Source organism: Alligator mississippiensis, chromosome 4 (assembly GCF_030867095.1).
Source record: "Alligator mississippiensis isolate rAllMis1 chromosome 4, rAllMis1, whole genome shotgun sequence".
NCBI lineage: Eukaryota > Metazoa > Chordata > Crocodylia > Alligatoridae > Alligator > Alligator mississippiensis.
In genome coordinates, this window is record NC_081827.1 from 100,008,691 (window position 1) to 100,029,021 (window position 20,331).

Consider the following 20,331-nt stretch of genomic DNA (forward strand, 5'->3'; position numbering starts at 1 on the left):
CCTCCGCAAGAGAAGGTTGAGAGGCGACCTTGTGGCTGCCTTTAAGTTCATCACGGGGGCACAGAAGGGAATTGGTGAGTATTTATTCACCAAGGCGCCCCCGGGGGTTACAAGAAACAATGGCCACAAGCTAGCAGAGAGCAGATTTAGATTGGACATTAGGAAGAACTTCTTCACAGTTCAAGTGGCCAAGGTCTGGAACGGGCTCCCAAGGGAGGTGGTGCTCTCCCCTACGCTGGGGGTCTTCAAGAGGAGGTTAGATGAGTATCTAGCTGGGGTCATCTAGACCCAGCACTCTTTCCTGCTTATGCAGGGGGTCGGACTCGATGATTTATTGAGGTCCCTTCCGACCCTAACATCTATGAATCTATGAATCCTAGCTTGGACACTCCTTCTCGCTGCTCAGCCATCCTCTATGGATATGAACACACATGTATAGAACTGGTGCCCTCTACTGGCTGGCCGTCCCAACCTGAAAGCTCTCTCCTTAGTCCTGTGGTTCTCAACCTTTTTCTACTCAAGGCACCCCTTGGGAAATACTAGCTCTTAACTTTCACTCATTTTTTGGCCACAGAAAAATCCTAGAGCAATCTTTCTGTTGCAAAGAACTCAAAAAGCCCACAGCAGGGCAGAATGTGTTGGACACTGTAGATCCTCTTTGAAAGCTCTGGGTTTGTCTTAGGAATCACGTTTATACTCTTAACAGTGCTAATAATGCAAGGCAGCCTGCAACACCCTTAAAAGGATCTCAAGGCTCCTTCAGGGTGCCATGTCATCCCAGCTGAGAATCACAGCCTTAGTCCAACTTATTTTACTGAGACCTTGCTTTGACTTGTTGAAGGCACAAGGTACAAGGCTGTTTTAATTCCTGAGCATTTGGTCTCCCTCCTAGAGCAGGTGAATGGGAAACATTGCTGCAAGACAGGCAGGCTGCAGAAGGTTGTACAATGTGGCACAGGCATTCATGTGGAAGGTTTTGGCATATACCACACAGGTCTGACACCAATAACACTGGCGTAGAATAACACGGCTCCCTCCCTGTGTTGGCTCCACAATCAGTCTGAGAGAGAGGGGCCTTCAAGGAGCCTGGAGAGCAATGACGCTCCAGCCAGATGCCTATCTTCCTTCCCAAGCCAACACAGAGAAGGGCTGGGGACTCTGGTGTTGAGCAGTCACTCCAGCTCCACATGACACAGGAAACCCTCCACACTTTGGGGAGTAGGGGGTGGAAATTATTGACCAGCCAGACCTGCTGGTGTAAGAGCCCTTTTGTGCTGCTGGAGGCACTTAACAGGGGGCCACAAAAGCGAGAACCAAGTCCTTTACAAATATGGTGATTGCCACCTGCAAGCTCTACCTTTCCTGTGGCAGGGAGCTGCAAGATGCTAAGGGCATTTTGTCTCCTGTTCCAGACTGTCTCCAGGGGGAGTTCCAGCAACTATTGCCTTTACGCTCCGCAGTAGGGAGGTGGGAAAGGAGAACCCGCAGGCACTGCACTGAAGGGCAAGAAGGAGAGGTCTGTCCTGGGCCTGATGCAATTTGGCCAAACCTTTAATGTGCATTAGAACTTGAAGAACCTAAAGAAAGGAAACTCCATTAAGCCATCGCTTGTATACTCTGTGGTGGCAAAGGCCTCCCAGAGGCCAGGGTCTCTTTCTTGTCATTATTTTGATCTCTTCCAGTGGTGATGGATCCTTTCCCAATGCAGGCACTGCCTTGGCCATGGGCCAGAAGGGCAGGGTGGTGGTAGGCGGGAGCTGGCAGTTCAGGGCAGTGCTCTGTGTTTGTGCCCCACCTCAGTAAAGGCATCCACACAACGGTCGATGTCGTCTTCACTGTGGACAGCTGAGATCTGCACTCGAATGCGTGCCTTCCCTTTGGGGACCACGGGGAAGCTGAAGCCAATGACATAAATGCCTGGGGATAGGAAACATGTGAAGAGCCAGGCTGAAAATTGCTTGGGATGAACAGGGTAGGAGTGTGGGGGGTAGGGGAGTCAGAGAGATTTTAGCTCCATCTTCCTCCCTCCTCACAACCTACACATTGCAGACTCATCCCACAGCAGCAAAGACATCTGTGTGAGATTGCTCCCCTCACAGTCCCAGAGCAGTGCAATGGTAGGGGGAACGTGGTAGGGGGCATCTTTGGCAACACTCCATAGCAAGGCAGAGTGCAGTTAGGTTAGAGAGGGGCAGAGAAACGACTGGGACTGGGGATGGAAGCTGCCCATTGCTGAAGTCACTGAGGAAATACTGAGGACTGCCCATGGTTAGCAGATATGGAGGGAAGAAAGGATCAGTCGCCAGCCCCACTGGGCTCACCTCTCTCTAACATGTCATCGGCCATCACCGAAGCGAGCCGCGCATCTCCCAGCATGATGGGGCAGATGGGGTGATCTTGCCCTGAGATGGTGAATCCAGCTGCAGTCATCATGCTACGGAATCTGTTGCGGGGGGGGGGGGGGGGAAGGGAGAACACATCATCCCTGCTCTTGGGGCCCCTTTCCCACCACTTATTGCACCCCATCACTGCAGCAACCAGGTGGTGCAGGCTGGACCTGGTTCTTCAACGTCCAAGATCAAAGCCCATCCCTCACCCTTCACTCCAGTGTGTGTGTGGAAGGGAGGGTTCCCAAGGGATCGCATCCCATCCTCTGCCCACCTCAAGCACTCTGGCCAGGGTCTCCCTGCCACTTGAGCAATTATGGCACCTGGAACATCCAGACCAAGCTGTAGCATTTGTATAGACATGGCTACTCTGGAGTGCTAAGCAACATTGCCCATTTGTGACATCTGAGCCATCTCCAGGGACCCCAGCTGTGATGTGATAGGCAAAGGCAGGGCAACAGCCAGGGGCTTCCCTATTTAAAACAGGCGTCCTGGGCAAGGGGGCGAGATGGGGAGGCTAGGAAGACGTACAGAAAAGGAGCTTGGCTGGGTCTTCTGTGAGAAAAGAGTCTTAACCCCATCCCTCACCGTTTGGTCTTGGCTGCCATAGACTGTGCAATAGCATTGCTCTCCATAAGCAGGTCCAGAGCCTTGGAGGCACAACCCACAACAGCAGGAGGCAGGCTGTTGGAGAAAAGGTATGGGCGGGAACGCTGGCGGAGCAGGTCGATAAGGGCTTTGGGGCCAGTGGTGTACCCACCTGAGGAGGGAAGAGAGAGGAAAACAGATGGTCACTGGGAGCATGGGAGGGAATTCTCATGCAGGACCCATGGGGAAGGCCATCCCATTAACACAGAGGGATTGGAAAACACCAAGATCCAGCAGTTATCTTGGTTTAGAGGGAGGGGGCAAACTGGTAGGGATTATGGTAGCTCTTGGCTACAGAGCCATGTCTAAGCAGAAGACTCTGGAAAGGGGAACATCTGCACCTGCTGCTCCTCCAAGCGCCTTGCCCAGTGTTGAGTTGACGATGGTGACTTGGTCCATCACGCCCAGGAGCTCGTCAGTACCCCTGCAATGAGAGACCGCCACCCTGTCAGAGCTTGCTCAGTGCTAGATGTTTCTGTAAAGGCAGCTGTAGCTCAGTACCAACATGGTGCACCTTCTTCTTCCCAACAAGCTGCAGGTGCTACTCCCCAGATCCAGTGAAGAAGGAATGCACCCAGTGCCAGTTTCACCTCTTGGACACGGCCATCCAGTCACATCTGCATGGAAAGCTTCATGCTGGATACAATGGTACTTCAAAAAGTGATGCTGGCAGTGAGTGCAGGTCATGGCAGTCTGATGCACAAGACCACAGGAGCAGAGGATAGTGCCCAGGCCAGGGTCAGTCTAAAGCAGCAGGGAACATGCCAGCAGAGGGCAACCAGCTAGCCTTAAAGGTCTGAAAACAAACCTCCCCTCTTCAAGTGGAGGAAGGCCAACAAAAAGCTGCTCTGGAGAAAGGAATTACTAAAACCCTCCACCCACAGGAAGGTGCTTCCACTTGATAAACCAGAGCAGAGTCATGGGACCTTCTACAACACTGCTAACAAGAGTCTCCGCTCAACTACCCTGGGCCAACACATGCCTCAGAGGAAGCATGTATGTGCACAGCCACTTGGAAGAAGAGGGGGCCACCACCACTGCATAGAAAGTGAGTGTCAGATATGAGGTGGGGCTCCTTTCAAAGACTGGTGACTCCAAGCACCCTCCCTCAAAAGAGAGCATTGTTCAAATCTGTACATGATGTGGATTTGGAAGTTGAGATGTGGGGCTGAGGAAGGAGTAATTTCTTACCGTCCATTGGGCCCCAGGAAGCCAGTAGCATGGCATTCATCAATGAAGACAAGGGCCTGATATTTCTGGGCCAGCTGGCAGATCTCTTTCAAGGGGGCAATGTCACCATCCATAGAAAAGGCACCATCAGTGGCTATGAGTCGCAGGCGATGTTTCTAGGGAAGAGTGTGGCAGGTTGCAAGAGACTGTGGATAAAGACACACCCTGAGCAGTTGGGTTTGGTGAGAGGAGGAGGATGGTAGTACCAACAAGGGATAATCCTCAGTCTGCTTCTCACTGAAAATAGGTATTTCTCCTTCACCTCCAACTATTTTCTCTCCATCGTGCCTTTGAACTCATATTCTGACCAGCCACCCTCCAGCCATGCACAGGATTCTCCCCAGAGGCTGGCAGTGCTGCTTCAAGTGCTGGCCAGGAGGTAAAGGCCAGGTCATCTTCAGGGAGAGGTGTCTATTGCTCCTAACCTGTCCCAAGCCACAGCCTGACTGCACTCTTAGCACAGCACATCTCCGTACCTGCGCATCCTGCAGCTTGGCCTCCAGGTCCTGCATGTCCATGTGTTTGTAGCGGTATTTATTGGCTTTACACAGTCGGATCCCATCAATGATGGAAGCATGATTCAGCTCATCTGAGAGCACAGAATCTTCTGGGGTCAGCAGTGCCTGTGGATGCCAGAACAAAGGGGTTGGGGTGGACAACACTGGAAACACTAACAGCCATGCGGGTAGGTGTCACCACACCAGATGATTCTGCCTCTCACCACCCAATCAAAAGAACTCTCTGCATCCTGGACTGCATCCAGTCTCTGCTGATAGCCACAAGTCAGGGCACTGGGCCTCTCCTTATCTCACTTCCACACTGAGGTTTCTATTTCCTCTCCCTGGCCTCCCTCTCACCCTGTATTTGTGGTGTTGTCATTCCTATCAGTGGCCCTGCTGTCCATTCATTCCACAAACTATGTCTCTACCCCACCAGGATGTGCTGACCTCTTCTATCAGGGCCAGACTCAAGCTGAACCCCATTTCCCCGACCCCATCCTCTTGAGGGTTCTCACTGTCATCGTGCTCCCATGACAGGCTGCCTAGCCCCACCTACAGGCCTTGGCAAGCCCCCCACACACTATGCATGAGCCTTCTCCTTTCCTTTGCAGGCCTTGCCTGTGTTACAAAGTTCTACCAACAAGAGTTTCTGCCATGTGGGGAGCTGACCTGGCCCTGAGACAGAAAAAACTCCTTCTGCCAGCAGAATTGCTTCCACAGCAGAGGGCTCAGCCGCTATAGTTAGACCTGTAGTCCTGAGGAACCATATCCATTCTGAATTCTCACAAAACAAGGGGATCACTAGAGCTTCAGGTAGGGGCTGGCAGAAAGTGGCTGAGGATGGTTGGTCCCACTGGAGGTACAGCTCAGCAGGTTCCACCGAAGAGGCCCACACAAAAGCAAGGGCTAGTTGTGAGGACAACCCCATTTGGAAGGGGGATATGAAAGCTGACCAGACAGCTCCATGGCAGCTACTTGCCTTCTGCATCTGAGAGTGCCACCTGTGACGCACTCAGCCTCAACCTTCACTGGCACACAGAGCCCTGGGCCCCCTATCTTTTACCTCATCCCTCTCCTCACTTTCAATCAGGCTTGAGGTGAAGCAGCTGCTTTGGAAGGGTGACTTTTCAATTACATGGCCCTTCCCCCCCCCCTCATTCCCCAATACACAAAGCACAATTCAAGGACTATGAACCTCAAAGATACCAGCGTTGGCATCGAAGCAGCTGGCATAAAGGATGGCATCCTCTCTCTGGTGGAAATGGGAGATCTTCTCCTCCAGGCTCTTGTGTATACTCTAGAGAAGACAGACCAGAGAGCCGGAGGCTCGTAATATCATTCATGGTACAGTGACAGTTTCTGCTTTCCAGCATTTACAGTCTGTATGGATTGGGTATTCTTTTCCCCAGAAGTAAAAGAAAGAAATATCTTCCCTTTCCCTTTCCCCATTCCCCTAAACCCCCAAATCACCCATGTTAACAATTCTTTCACTAATGGGACTTAAACACACTTAACATTTTTGTTCCCCCAAACTCATGACTGTAGCAATGAGACACAAACAAGTAACTTGCTTGGAGTGGCTTTCTGTTTGCCAAGAAGTGCTACACAAAGCAGCCAGAGCCCCAGCCCACACACACTGGAATAGCTTCAATAAAGCTACCTCCCATTATGGTGGTTCTGTCCCTTGAAAAGTTTATTTTCTGGGAAAATGTTGGCTTTTTTTTGTCAATTCAGACTTTCTTTCTAAGTCATTTGGGGGTTTAGTGGCTTTACTCAAAATGGAAAAGCTTGTTTTCAAACCTTTAAATAGCCAATGCATATAGGAGACATTTCTGCGTGGCCATGTGTGGCAATAAACATATATGGGGTGTCCATGTAGACACATGATAGAGACAGGGGAGCACAAAGAACCTCAGAGAAGGTAGATCACATACAGAGATGTGTGGCCAGGAAGAAGTAGTCCATGCTGGGGATGCCTGTAGATTACTACAGGGGACAACAGAGGCAAAGCTGAAGGCTTCTTTTCTGTGGCAGCTCTGGGATTGGCGAGCAGTGTGTGTGTGTGGATTAAGGCCCTGGGGAGAGGCAGCTTAGTCATTTATGAGAAAATGGGAACAAGGGCAGTGTAGAGGTAACTATGATGAACTATATGCACATGACTTCATCTGATTTTGGAAGCTAAGCTGTCCTGGGCCTTCCTGCCACTTGGATGGAAGACTACCTCGGAATCCCAAACATCATAAGCAACAGCCAAGAAGTCTTGGTTGAATGCATGGAGAATGCTAGATCAAAAAAGCCGGATGAGTAGCAAGACTGAATTGGGTCCCACTGTTAGTGCTAAACTGATAAACAGGAAAGAAAAAAAGGTGGGTTCAGTTTCAGCAAGAAGAGGGCTAGGGGAGATGGATCAGAGGGGAGGAGAAATGGAAAAGAGAAGTAAGAGGAGAGAAAGAGGGACTCCCAGGACAGAAAAGCCAGCCAGGCAGGATTGGTTCCTGGGAAGACCAGCCTAACTATGGAAATGAGCAACAGGTCTTTGCTTTCACCTGGGAGCAGCATTGCTCTGTGGCAGGCATACAAAGGCTGACTATGTTTCAGCCTGAGGGTAAGGCAATGACCATACCTGGCCCAGGTCCCAGGCCTTGTCCATACCTGAGTGCCACAGATGAAACGGACAGAGCTGAGGCCAGCTCCAAACTTCTCTAGGGCCTCATGTCCAGAACGGATCACCTCAGGATGGCTGGATAGGCCCAGGTAGTTATTGGCACAAAAATTCAAGATTCCTGCAAGGAAGAGGTGGACAGGCAGGAGTGAGCAACACATCCCCAGAGACAGCCTGACAATAAAGCAAATCTCAGACAACTCCTCTGCTACATTTACAGTAAGCCCCCAGGGGTTTATTGCAAGGCAGAAGTACATGAGTCCCATTGCTTCAAACAAAACCATCACCGTAATAGCTTAGGCACATCCCTCAGCTTCTCCCCTCAATGGAGTATAAACACAGTAACTCCAGATCAGACTACTGGTCCAGTTATTGTATCTTGCCCCCAGCAGCAGCCACTGTTTGATAAAGCACAAGAAGTCAACTGAAATACCCTAACAGCAAGCCATGCAGGTATTGTTTTTAACTGAAAGATGTGATAATTGTGCTAAAACAGTGGGTTTGTTTTCTGATGAAAATTTGAAACCTGGTTTCTCCCCTACTGTGTTGGCATAAGGAACCAATCTCAGAAGATAACATGAACAGTTATCACCCCCTCCAGGCCTCAAAAGAAAGTGGGGTCCCATCCACAATGGGTTAGGAATGGATAATCAACATTAATAATTGCCATTCATTAAAGTGCATATTACAGTAATTCTAAGCCGGATTTTCAACCAGGGGTACGCATACCCCTGGGGGTACTTCTGATGGCCTCAGGGGGTACTCAGCACTTCCCCCCCAGTTGGCTGCTGAGGTGACCCCCCCCAGCTGCTGGGGGACCCCCCCCCCCACTTGTCTGGCTGCCGGGGGACTCCTGGTTTGTCGACCAGCTGCCAGGGGTACAATGCCCAAAAGGGTTGAAAACCCCTGTTATAAGCCAACCAGGAACAGGTCCTATTATACCAGGTACTGTGTGTTCACACACAGTGTTAAAACTATTTTTGCCTTGAAGAACTTAGGCAACCCATAATTATAGCTGGTCATTGTTGTTAAGGTAAAACCATTTCTTTCTAAACCATCTTCTGTGCTTAGCACGCTAGAGCAAAGGTTTACTGAACTAGAGAACTACCAAACATTGATCTTGATCACACTGACTTGCTGAACTGAGTCCCTTGATGCTGAAAACACTTATGCACATGCTCAGTCTTACTCGAGTAGTCCTTTTGGACTCAATGACACCACCAATATGCTTAGATTAAAGCAAAGCTGCCCAACGGGCAGTCTATGGGCTGCATGCAACCTCTAAGGGGTTCTCACCTGGCTGCAACTCCCTCTGTCACTGGCTGAAAGGGTAGCCAGAGTCCCAGGGCTTCCCCTTCCTCTGGCTTCTGTATTCTGCACTGGCTCCAGGGGATGGTGTAGTGCAGCACAGGACAGAGTGGGATGCTCAGAACAAGGGAGAGGGGGTGTCCATGCAGGCATGTACTGTAGCAAATGGAGGCAGAGGGAAGCATCCCCATGGGGATGTTACACTGGTCAGGGGAGATCTACACAGGCGCATGCTGCAGTGGGGTGTGAGCATGTGGTGCAACAGGAGGGTGGGCATCCATGTGGCATGCAGTGCAGGGACCCGTGACCCCCACTGGTGTAGCCCCCAGCCATTTATAGCTTCAACAGCCATCTATTAAAGTATCAGCATTTGCAAGATCAGGAAACATGATAAAAAAACAGAATAGCAAGACCCACATTTTCAGCATGACTTCCTTAGTTTTCTTTGAAGATCAGTGCTGGCAGGGCCTAGCATAGATTTGGCTGCCTGCACTCCAAAAGCCACTGTATTGGTGGAAAATGAGCTGCAATCCATCAGTGGTTTGAACCATGTCAGGGAGCAAATGGAAATCAGATTCTCAGTCAGTTTGTTTATTTTTCTTTTGCACGGTAGTATCACGGCCTACCTATACTACTGCAGATAGATGTTTCTCTGGGAAGGCAAGGTCTGAATATGAAGTCAAAAGCTATCACTAGAAAGGTGTGGGTTAAGTGTTGTTTCTTTTAATATGAATGTAGATAGGCACAGAGTGATATGGTTAAGCAACTCGAGCGAGAAAGTAGCTGGCACACAAGGACATAAAATTTATATTCAAGGGATTAGACATTCTGCGTTTGCTCATTGGATTTGATCCAAAAATACGGTTACTACTCATACTGTACATAAGGTTGGTCTGGTACACTTTTACTGTTCTTTGTTATGTGTAAATACAGCAAACAACTAGTGGACCCAGAAGTGACTGAGGCTTCATTGTGTTGAACCCTGGAATAAAAATATAGCAAGAGAAAAGGTGGGGGGAAAATAAAGTACAGTACTGTTCTGATAAGCCTATCTTCTTCACAGCCATTCCAAAATGCACCTAAAACCCCCCACCTGACTCCACTTATATGCTGGGTCTACCCATAATCAGCCCCTGCCAGCCTGGACTTTTATACCTATATTATTGTGCATGCAACACAGATCCGTATCTTTTTGGTGCAGTTTTTATTTGACTATTTTAGTACATTTAGCTATTGGAGTGCTTCCCTTGGATATTATACTCTCCAGCAAGATTCTGTATGAGTAAGAGCAGTTTAAAGTTTAACTGTAGTTATTGGCATGAATTCAGGGAGAAAAGCTATTTTACCTAAAATTGAACCTGAAAATTCACTTGTATATAGGATCAATTTATAATTTGAACAATATGGTATTATTATTCCCATTTTACAGATGAGATGGTAAGGCATGGTGAAAGTAAGTGACTTGCAGAGGCTTGCACAAGATCCAGGAACTCATCTTAGTTCCACTCCAGTGCTCAGAAATAATCCTACTGCTTTACACTGTCAGCAAAAATAAACCTCAAAATGAAGGAGCAAATTCCTTTCTAACCTTTACAGTGACTACTTGTTTAAGCATGAGTTGTTTGCCAGATTTTAGATTTTTATCCAATATGACTACAAATGTAGTAGTCTCATAGCAGCCTTGTATTTCCTAAACCATAACTATGATAGTTCAAGAAATATGCAAAAAACAAGATTTGTTTGACAATACCTTTTACTGGAGCAGGTATTTAGCTGCATCTGCTTCCTTCCCAGAGCTGCGGAAGGACATTTGATGCCCTACAACTTGTCCAACACATCTTTCTACTATATAGTTGGTTCAAAATATTATCACACAAATTTTGTTTCTTGGTAACTACAAACGTTGTATTGGGCAGAAAATTATTCATCTTTTATAAGGCACCTACAGTACTGGATTTTGTAATTGCATAACAGGGATTCCATGAGCTCTGCTCTGTATGGTAGGAAGTAGTATTTTGAACTAGTTTAAGTTAACTTTGCATTAACATCATCAAGTCCCAACATGCTCCCCTGTTATGGGGCTGTTAAAGGGACAGAAGAATATACATTTTGGCCCAGAATTAGATGTCTTTCTTTCTTAAGCAAACAAAGAACAAATGAGACTGGAGTGGTTTTTGTTTTCCTTCAGTAGTAGAAACTTTAAAAAAAATAGAGTACTGGCAACTTTAACCTGGCTGCACTATACTTGTACAGACCCTGAAAGAGAAACGAGATAGAAACAAAACATGAAGTAAACTAGTCTTAATTGAATTGCTTAGACCAGTTGTTCTCAACCTTTTCAGACTCAACCAACCCCTTGGAAAATGCCAGCTCTTAGTTTTCACTTGGCTTTTTTTTACTATAGAAAAATAAGAGCAATTCTTTTGTTGCAAAGAACTCAAAGACCACAACAGGTCAGAATGTTTTTTAACACTGTGGATTCCTGTTTGAAATCTCTGGGTTTATCTTGTGAATCACATGTATGCATCTTACAGTGCTAACATTGTGTGGCACCCCAAGGCATCCTTGATTTCAAGCCACCCCAGGTTTTCAAGGTTGCAAACCACTGGCTTAGACAAAACACTAACCAAAGTGCAAAGAGTGTCAGTTAAATTAGACCCCCTGGCCTTCTTTGGTTTAGAGTTCTTGAGGTATTGTTTTAACTACTGCAGCAGTTTGAAGTCTTCCTTAACTCTCCCCCCCCATCAAAGGTTAAATGAACTGTGGTTCAGTAATTTCTTCACGTGTGTAAACATTGGTACTGAAACTTATGGGTCATGGGGAAATCTCAAATTCCCTCTTACTGTGAAAACATGGTGGTTTAGAAAGAGGAAGCCTGTTTCCTGAAGAAGCATTGTGAGCTCTGTATTTTCTTCTGAGTTTTTTTTTCAGTATACACAACAACAGCTGTTAGAATCGTAGAACATGAGGGCTGGAAGGGACCTCAGGAGGTCGTCTAGTCCAACCTCCTACTCACAGCAGGACCAGCCCCAACTATCTCAGTCCATCCAAGGCTTTATTGAGCCAGGCCTTAAAAACCTCCAAGGATGGACATTGCACTACCTCTAGGTAACCTGTTCCAGTGCTTCACCACCTTCCTAGTGAGAATGTTTTTTCCTAATATCTAACCTAAACTTCCCTTGGTAAAACCATAGAAGCAGGGCTGGAAGGAGCCTCCAGAGCCCATCTAGTCCAGCCCTCTGCTTGTGGCAGGATCATCGCCAGGATCAACTGCACATCCATGTGGGCAGCTCACTCTTCAGATCTGGCATGCCCAGGGGTGTTTCCCTCTCTCACAGATGTCTGCCGGGTCCAGAGACTGGGAGCAAGACTCTTTTGAGCCACGTACATAACTTGGCTCTTATGCGAGATGGATTTCATCCACTACAGGGCTTCAATCCCCCCCCAACCTGCCTGGACCGTAGCCTCACACTGATCTGGTTTTGCTGCCCGCCCTGGGCATCTTGCCACTGTGGGAAACTCCCCGAGCAAAGCCATCTCTGATGCAACAGCCTGCCAGCACGCACCTCCTCGGCTGCCTTCCACGTGGATGTGGGGCCCCTGCGGGGACGTGATGATCCTCTCGCTCTTCCAGGTGCCTGCCCCGCGGATGCTCTCCAGTTCCCCCTCCAGGATGCGAGTCATGCGGGCCAGGGCGCTGTGCGGCCGGACGGGGCCGCATGGCGCCGGGGCCGGGCAGGCTCTCAGCAGCCGCCAGCACCACATTGCACCAAGTAGATGCAGCACGCCGCTGCGGGGCGGACACGGGGGCCGGAGGTGTGGCCCGCGCCAGCCAATCACAGTCGCAAGCCTGCTTGCGGATGTGCCAATTGGAAGCGGCTTTCATTTAAAGGGGCAGAAACAACGCGGTTTAAACCACCCCAGGTTAGGAGAGGGGGCGGTCGGGTGCAGCGGGGCGCAGGCTGCTTGCTGGGCCTGCAGGAGGGGACCGATGCGGCTTGGCAGCCCCGGGGGAGGCCCGGGCAGCGAGCCTGCTGCAGGGCAGGGGCAGGCACAGCAGAGCTGAGCCCTCAGACACATCTATGGGACCCCCGGGCTAGGGGACACCCCAGGGTGCCACAAGATGCTTTTGAAGGGTGCCTCGCACTATTAGCACCTTTAGGGGCCAGAAAGGCCTGCACGTGACTGGCAAGAGCCAGGTGGACGTGCGCCTTGCTGGGCATTTTGCAGCAGACGAGGCTGAAGTTGGTTGCTTAGTCTCAGTTCTTTATTTCAAAGCGAATCTAGACCAGGGGCGGGCAATTATTTCGGGCGGAGGGCCGCTTACCCAGTTTTGGCAGGCTGTCTAGGGCCGCATGGGTAGCCCCGCCCCGCCCCGCCCCTTGCCAGGTGCCCGCCTCCTGGTCACCACCTTGGAACCAATGTCCCAATGTCTTGGGACCAGTGTCCCAGGGCCAGCACCAGTGGGCCCAAAGCAGGGCGAGGCTGGCAGGGGTCTGTGGAGCCGGGCTGGGCTGCACCAGCAGGGAGGGGAGAGCTGGACCGGCTCCATAGAGCCCCTGCCAGCCGGGACCCCATGCTCCTGCCACCCTGCTCTGGGCCCCACCGACACTGACCCCGGGGCACCGGTGCGGGCCCCGTGCTCCCGCTGGCTCCCCGCCCACTTACTCCCAGTGCCCCCTGCCCCGCGGGCCAGGCAGGGGGCAGCGCACAGCCCGACCCCCTGCTTGCCGGCAGGGAAGAAGCTGGTGCTGAGCGCCGGGAAGAGCGGCCCCTCGCCTGCCCCATGGCCGACGCTCCCTGCTGCAGGCGCTCGCAGCCCGCGCGGGGCTGTCCGGAGCGGAGCAGGCACAGGCAGTCCCAGGCGGGCTGCGAGCGGCTGCAGCGCGGGGCACCGGCCACACGGCGAGCGAGGGGCCGCTCTTCCCGGCGCTCAGCACCAGCTTGTAACCCGGCCCCGCTGCCACCCCTGCTCTAGACCCAATATAAGCTGAATTGCACATCCTAGAGAGAGAGAATTTCATTCGTTCGGCATATAATAAGGACCTGGGAACAAGCAACCAACTTCACCCTCATTGGCAGCAGGAGGGCTCCCGCAGGTTCCCAGGGGCAGCTCCGACCTGGCGTTTGGGGAGTGCCTTGAGCCTGAAGCAAGACGGGTGCAGAAGCACCGCTCGGCCGGGCCCACAGCCCTAGTGTGTGGGAGCCACTCGATCGCTTCGTCCCCCGCCCCCGGGCCGTAAGGGGCGATGGGCCCCGGGCTCTGCGCTCGCTGCTGGAGCGGACCCCGCCCGCGGCTCCCAGCCAAGCCGAGCGGCTCCTCGGGTTGCAGGCAGCCGCAGCAGCATGACTCGGTGTCAGCTTTCCCCTCTGCCATCCACCTCCCTACCCGGGCAGCACGCACACACGCGCTTCCAGCAGCGCCCACCCCAGCCTCGCTCTGCCACCCGGTGCCACATCAGCTCCCCGTTATCAGGCTCCCCCAGCCCAGCAGCCACCCGCGTTTTAACAGGGAAGAATAGAAACCCTCGCCCCCCCCCCCCGGCAATACCCCAGCTCCTTATCATGCCCATCCAACTGCTCGTGCCTGGGCACCTACGCATGCGTATCCCTTTCCTCCAGTCACTTCCACCTCCTCCCCTCCCCTCCCCTCCCCCCCAACCTCTAGTCCCCCCACTAGTATTAAAAAAAACAAAAAACATGGAGGATCCGAAAGGGGACAGGGTGGGACCCGGGAAACTCCAGCTTTTGGGGGCTGCCTGGCTCGGAAGTTTTATTTTTAAACTTTTAAAATTACAAAGACAAGCAAATTCCTCCCTGGACATATGACACTTGGAAATGAAATGGACAAGCAGGTGACAATCCTAGGCAATCTCCCTTTCCACCCCCCCACCCCACTTAGCTTTAAAACAGCAAACCCACCCTAGCTAGGGATCTCTCTCATATATTATATAAATAAAATAATCTTATAATAACATATATATATATATATATATATATATATATATATAATTATAAAATAGCCTTATAATAAATATTATATATACATTAGTTTTGGTTAATTTTATTGGTGTAATCGACACTGCTCCCAGCATAACCTCCCCCCCCCAATTTCCCCTTGGCAGCTCCCACCCTCCAACTCTCCCCCCACAGAAAAAAAAAGAAAACCCAAAGCACAAGCCTCAAGCCACAGCAGGTCAAAGCTCCAGCTCCACAAAGCAATTATAAGAGGTTCAGTCCATAGGGGCTGTGGATAGAGGGGTCCCTGCCCAAGCTGTGGTTCCCAAGCGGGTGCTGCAGGGCACTTGGGAGAGCATGGGGGCTTGCTGGAAAGGCTTTCCTAATCACTTCTCTGGAGCCCAAGAGGTCTTATTGAATTTGAAATCAGGTAGAACAGGACAGCAGCTCTCAGACTTGTGGAAGCACTTGCAGGGCCTCTTTTGAAGGGAGGGAAAATCAGTCTTCCCTTTTAACCCCCACTCCACTGCCATCAACCGCACCTGACTGCAAAATGCACTTAAAAAAAATTATAAGACATCCATCCATGTGGTGCACCCTGCAGCCCATCCCTATTTCAAGCCTAACCCCCTGCCTCCCACAGAGCCAAGTAGGTGGCTTGGATGCCAACTCAAGCCCACACCTCTCCCCACTGCCAGCTTGTCTCTCTCTTCTCATTAGCAGGCCACTACATCAGCGAGGGGGGGACACCGACCCACTGCAGCCAGGTGAAGGGAAACTTAGTTGATGCTACATCTATTCATCCTCTGGGGGCCAACAAGCTGGTTCCTCAGGCCCTTTCATAAAGGGGTCTTTGCCCTGACCTTCTGGCCCAGGCCAGTTCCTTGCACAGCCAAATATCCCTATGGGCAGAAGGAAAGTTAGTAAGTCCATCCTCTTTCTTTTCCACCCAACACGGACTCCCCCTGCTTAAAAAAAACCAAACCCACAACTATTCCATACATTCAGATTAAAAACAAAAAGGAGAGACATGAGGAGAGCTCCAAGATTACAACAGAATAAAAACAAACCAATAAACACTTAAAAGGGGACTCTCACTGTGGAGAGTTTTTTTCCTCTGGGTTGGTTTTTTTCTTGCTTTTTTAAAGCAATTGAATCATTGTAACTATTTCAGGGAAATACGTGTTCAGTCCCTATAAAGTTGCAATAAAAAGGAAGAAGAGGATAAAAGGAGAAGACTATTTACAAAAGCAGACATGAAGGAGAGCATTCAAGAAAAAGGACACAAGCTTCACTTCTTCTTGGCAGATTTCTTTGCACTGGACTTTGCTTTGGGTTTGGATGGCTTTGCCTTCTTCGGCTTTGATGCCTTCACCGGTTTGGCCTTAACAGTCTTTGGCTTCTTGGCTTTCTTTGGCGTGGCCGCTGGCTTCTTTCTGGCTTTCTTGGGGGCTGCTTTGGGCTTCCTGGTTGGGGCCTTGGCAGCAGCTTTCTTGGGTTTAGTGACTTTCCTGGGCACCGCAGCCTTCCTGACTTCCTTCTTGGCTGGCGGCTTCTTGGGTTCATCACCCTTGGCCAGGCGGAAAGACCCGGACGCGCCGACCCCTTTGGTCTGCTTGAGGACACCGGTGGTGACCAGCCGCTTGATGGACAACTTGATCTGGGAGTCGGCATTCTCCCCCACCTTGTAGTGGTTCTTGATGTACTTCTGGATGGACTGGCGAGAGGAGCCAGCACGGCTCTTTTCGGCCTGGATGGCCGCCACGATCATGTCGGAGTACTTGGGGTGCTCGGTCCGCTTCTTGCCCGCCTTGGCCCGCTTGGGCTTGGCGACCGGGGCCGAGTCCTCCGTCATCCTCCCTTTGGCTTCTCCCTCCTGCAAAGTGCCTGGCGCCGAGGGCCTGGCACCTCTGCTCCCCAACACGCCCCTGCTTCGGGGTGTCCCAGCTGCCCCTCTGCTGGCGGGCCTGGCAGAGGAGGCGCGGTTCCTGCCCTGACACCGGGCTCTCTGTGTCGGCGGGTCCCCGGGGAGGGCCCCTCAGGGAGGGGCGAGTGGGAGAGCAGATGCCCTGCCGCTCCGCCTCCTCCCGCCGGCGCCGGCTCCTGCTCTGGCTGTCCCGGCGGCCGTATCCGGGTATTTAGCGGCGCGGGGCGGACCGCGGCGGGGACCGCGCTGCTGCTCCGGCTGTCCCGGGACCCTGCGCGGCCCCCGGCGCGGCGGGCAGCGGCGCTAGCGCGGAGACCTGGTCCGCTGGGGCGGGGGTCCCCTGCCGCCGCCATGTTGCAGCCCCGGCTTGCGGGGGGCTTCAGTTGGTGCGAGGCGGGGGTCGCGGCCGCAGCCCGGGCGGGTCCGGCTCCCTTTGTGCTGGGTGGGGAGGAGCCCTTCCCCCCGCCCGGGGCGCCCAGCACCACTAAAGGGTTAATCCGCCCCTGCATGGCTGCGCGCATGCGTGTGTATCCGTGGGGGTATATGTGTGCGCCTGCGTTTACGTGTCTGTGTGCATATGCATGTACACGTGTATGCATAGATGTGGGGGTGTGCATGCGTGTATGGTTGTGTACGTATACGTGTGTGCATATGTGCGTTTGTGTGTGTGTGTACATGTGTGTGTATATACATGGGTGTGGGCATGTGTACGTACTGAGATGCAAGATTTAAACAAGGAAACCCGGGTCCTTGAGGCTTCCAGAGCTGCCCCTCCCATTGCATACCCCCAGTATTATTATTCCCACCCCCACTTCCACCCTCATAAATGCAGCGGGCTGTTTATTAGTGGGGGGGTGGAAGGGGTTGGGTTTAAGACTGGATGGATGATGTGGTGGGGGTCACTTCCTTGCCTGCTGATTGGGGGCCTGCAGCCCCTGGCCTTGAGAGAGGAGAGGAAGAACAGTGCTTTAGCCAGCTGCAGGCAGAAGTGAGTGTGTTAGGGGCAGGAAGGGAACATTGGGGGTCTATTGCTGTGCTAAGCACGCAGGGACTGAAGTAAGGACACTTCATGCAGCATGTCCATGGGCAGCAGGCGCCTCATGCACCTCAGCAGTAGCTAGAAGCAGGCATGTGATAGTAAAAAGAAAGAAACTCCCCTCCTGTTGAATCAAGAGGTGGGGACAGGGCAACACAAGTGTCTTGGGGAGAAGAGGGGGATAAACATGCTTTTATTTGAGAAGCGATTGATCTGCAGTCATGCAACTGAGTCTTCCTTGGCAAGCTGGAAACCAGAAGGGGATGGCAGATCAAACAAAACCACCCCAATTGGAGCAGAAGGGGCTGGAAAAGGAGCAGGTTAAAATGTAAAGTGCCCTGAACTTGGGTTAAAAGCATTTTTTTAAGGTGGGGAGAAACTGTGGGTTGAAACAAGGCATGCAAAAGAAACAAATGGGCATGACATGCATTACCAAGCCATGTCAAGCCCAAAGGAATTTGTTGAACGTTTTAGGCAGGCCAACTCCTGAGAAGGGAGATCACTTTACAGTCATGCCCTCTCTCCTCCTGGATGAACACTATATCCATATATATAACTGTATACACAGCTATAGGGGCTGACTGGCTAGGAGGGAGGATTCCAGTGCAAATACGTTAAAATGCAATCGGGGTTTTGAAGATACAAGGACACATGGTTTTGTATGGTTCTGGGTCCTTACTCTGCTGCTGTAGAGGGTTATACACAAATACAAGCCACCTGCACCAACCCACTGACAATCCCATCCAGAAGGTGGCTACAGCAGTTGATAATTTTTAAAGAACTAAATAGTTGAAGGAGACCTGTGTTTAACAGCAGCTGGGTACTATAGGATGCCTGAGCACTGCACTGTGGAAAAAGTAGTATTCACACCCATCTCTTCTTATCTTAAGCAGCCAGGCCTGGGGCAGGGTGCTGGTACGGGTGACCTTGCAAGGAAATAGTTTTCCTGAGTCACCTTCCTATCAGACCAGTTGTTTTTGATACACACTGCTCCATTTTACTGTATTAGGAAACCAGTACTAGAACGGGTGCAAGATGTACTGTCAGCACATGGTGCTTTGAAGCATTATTGCTTTGCTCAAGTATGTTGCAGTAGCAGTAAGTCATGGGGATGGGGCTCATAACACAGAATGAATTATATTAAGATGCTACCTCCACACTTCATTAGTTTAGCTATGTACAGATGCCTGGTTAAGCAACTGTGCTTATGACTGAGGTATGTTTTCCACTTCTACCTGCAGTTACAAATGGGAAGGTGCCAACTTACCCAGGAATGGGTTGAAAATCTAATACAGCATTATTATCTATGGATGCTCTGTATGTTATGCACCTAGCCAGGATATTGCCACCCTTTCTTTCAGTGGCTAAGCACGTTAAAGTGACTTATGCATCTCTGACCGTAGGTCAGTGATGCTCAAGCAGGCTGCTGCAAGATTCTTCTAAGGGTGCCATGGGATGCTGCATAACCTCAGCACTGTTAAGTGTGCAAACGCCAACACAGGATTCACAAGAAAAACCCAGAGATTTAAAAAATGAATCCATAGTGTCAAAACCATTCTGCCCTATCTTTCTGAAGCTCTTTGAAACAGAAGAATTGCTCTAGTATTTTTCTATGGTCAAGAAACAAGTGAAAGCTCAGTGCTGGCATTTTCTGAGGGTTGCCTCACATCTAAAAAAGGTTGAGAACCACTGCCTTGGGTCAATATGGAATGTAATATATGGCAACAGCATTTAACACTATGATGTCTACCTGAGAGCCTGTTGGTTTTCAGACTGAATTTAAGGTACTGGATTTTATTCATAAAGGCCTACTATAGAGGTGGCAAAGCATTTATTGATAGATTGCCTTTCCTTCTGCCACACTGCCCAAATTATAATCGGCAACAGCTCTTAAGTTAGATTCTCCTTGATTTGAAGGAGGAGGGCTGTGCCTTGCAAATGTTACTGGCAAGGAATCTGAACTCTGAAACAGGTTTCCTCCCTGCTTTGACGCAGACCCAGGTTACTGACCTTGAGTGCAAGCTGCCAAGACACAACTGTACATGTGGGGAGGATGACCTGTGAGAACAATCAGCTGCATGGAGGGAAGAAGGAAGATGGGCAGTTGGCTGACCATCTAATTTTGCTTATGGCAGGCGTGCTTAGGGTGTTGGATAAGAGTTCCCTTCTTTGGTTGTTTAAACCCAGTACTATTTCTCTTCTTTTTACTGCATCCAGAGCTGTTCATAGTCTGCTCACAGCTACTTCTTCCTAGAATTGCAACAATGTAATTCAAGACCAAATAGACTGGTAGTGCTCAACCTCTGGTGTGTGGAACTGTGTCATTCAACCAGATATTTGGTGGTGGGGAAGCGACGGCAGCATTAATTGCTACTCCTCTGATACCAAAAGGCCAAATACCAACATGGCCCTGCCTGCTAAATTGTGCTAGCATGCAGGGTAGGGCTGGCATATGGCTGGATCCCAATAAGCAGGGTTGGGCCCCTGCATGGGGTCAGGCTGGTGCCTAGCTATATCTCGGCCATGTATGGTGCATGGGGTCCATCTGTGGAATGACCCTCATTCACCAACCTCTTGCCATTCGTCCAGCTAAGGAGGGCCGGGGAGGAGCTTTCTACCCTGTTATTGTAATGGAAACCAGTAGGTGGCACCCTCATAGATTTTTTTTTTGTACC

The 20,331-nt window shown here is 50.7% G+C and overlaps 2 protein-coding genes across 2 annotated transcripts; both read right to left on the minus strand.

Annotated features, from left to right (window-relative positions):
- Positions 1-1,533: 1,533 nt before the first annotated feature.
- Positions 1,534-12,516, minus strand: GCAT (glycine C-acetyltransferase). Its single transcript, XM_006258961.4, has 9 exons — positions 12,302-12,516; positions 7,418-7,548; positions 5,961-6,062; positions 4,742-4,888; positions 4,227-4,381; positions 3,377-3,459; positions 2,976-3,147; positions 2,322-2,443; positions 1,534-1,917 (listed from the first exon to the last, which is right to left on the minus strand). Exons 1-9 carry the CDS (start codon positions 12,498-12,500, stop codon positions 1,766-1,768), a joined length of 1,263 nt encoding a protein of 420 aa, XP_006259023.1. The 5' UTR covers positions 12,501-12,516; the 3' UTR covers positions 1,534-1,765.
- Positions 12,517-15,661: 3,145 nt separating this feature from the next.
- Positions 15,662-17,095, minus strand: LOC102573544 (histone H1.0). Its single transcript, XM_006258962.4, has one exon. It carries the CDS (start codon positions 16,546-16,548, stop codon positions 15,985-15,987), a length of 564 nt encoding a protein of 187 aa, XP_006259024.1. The 5' UTR covers positions 16,549-17,095; the 3' UTR covers positions 15,662-15,984.
- Positions 17,096-20,331: the final 3,236 nt, after the last annotated feature.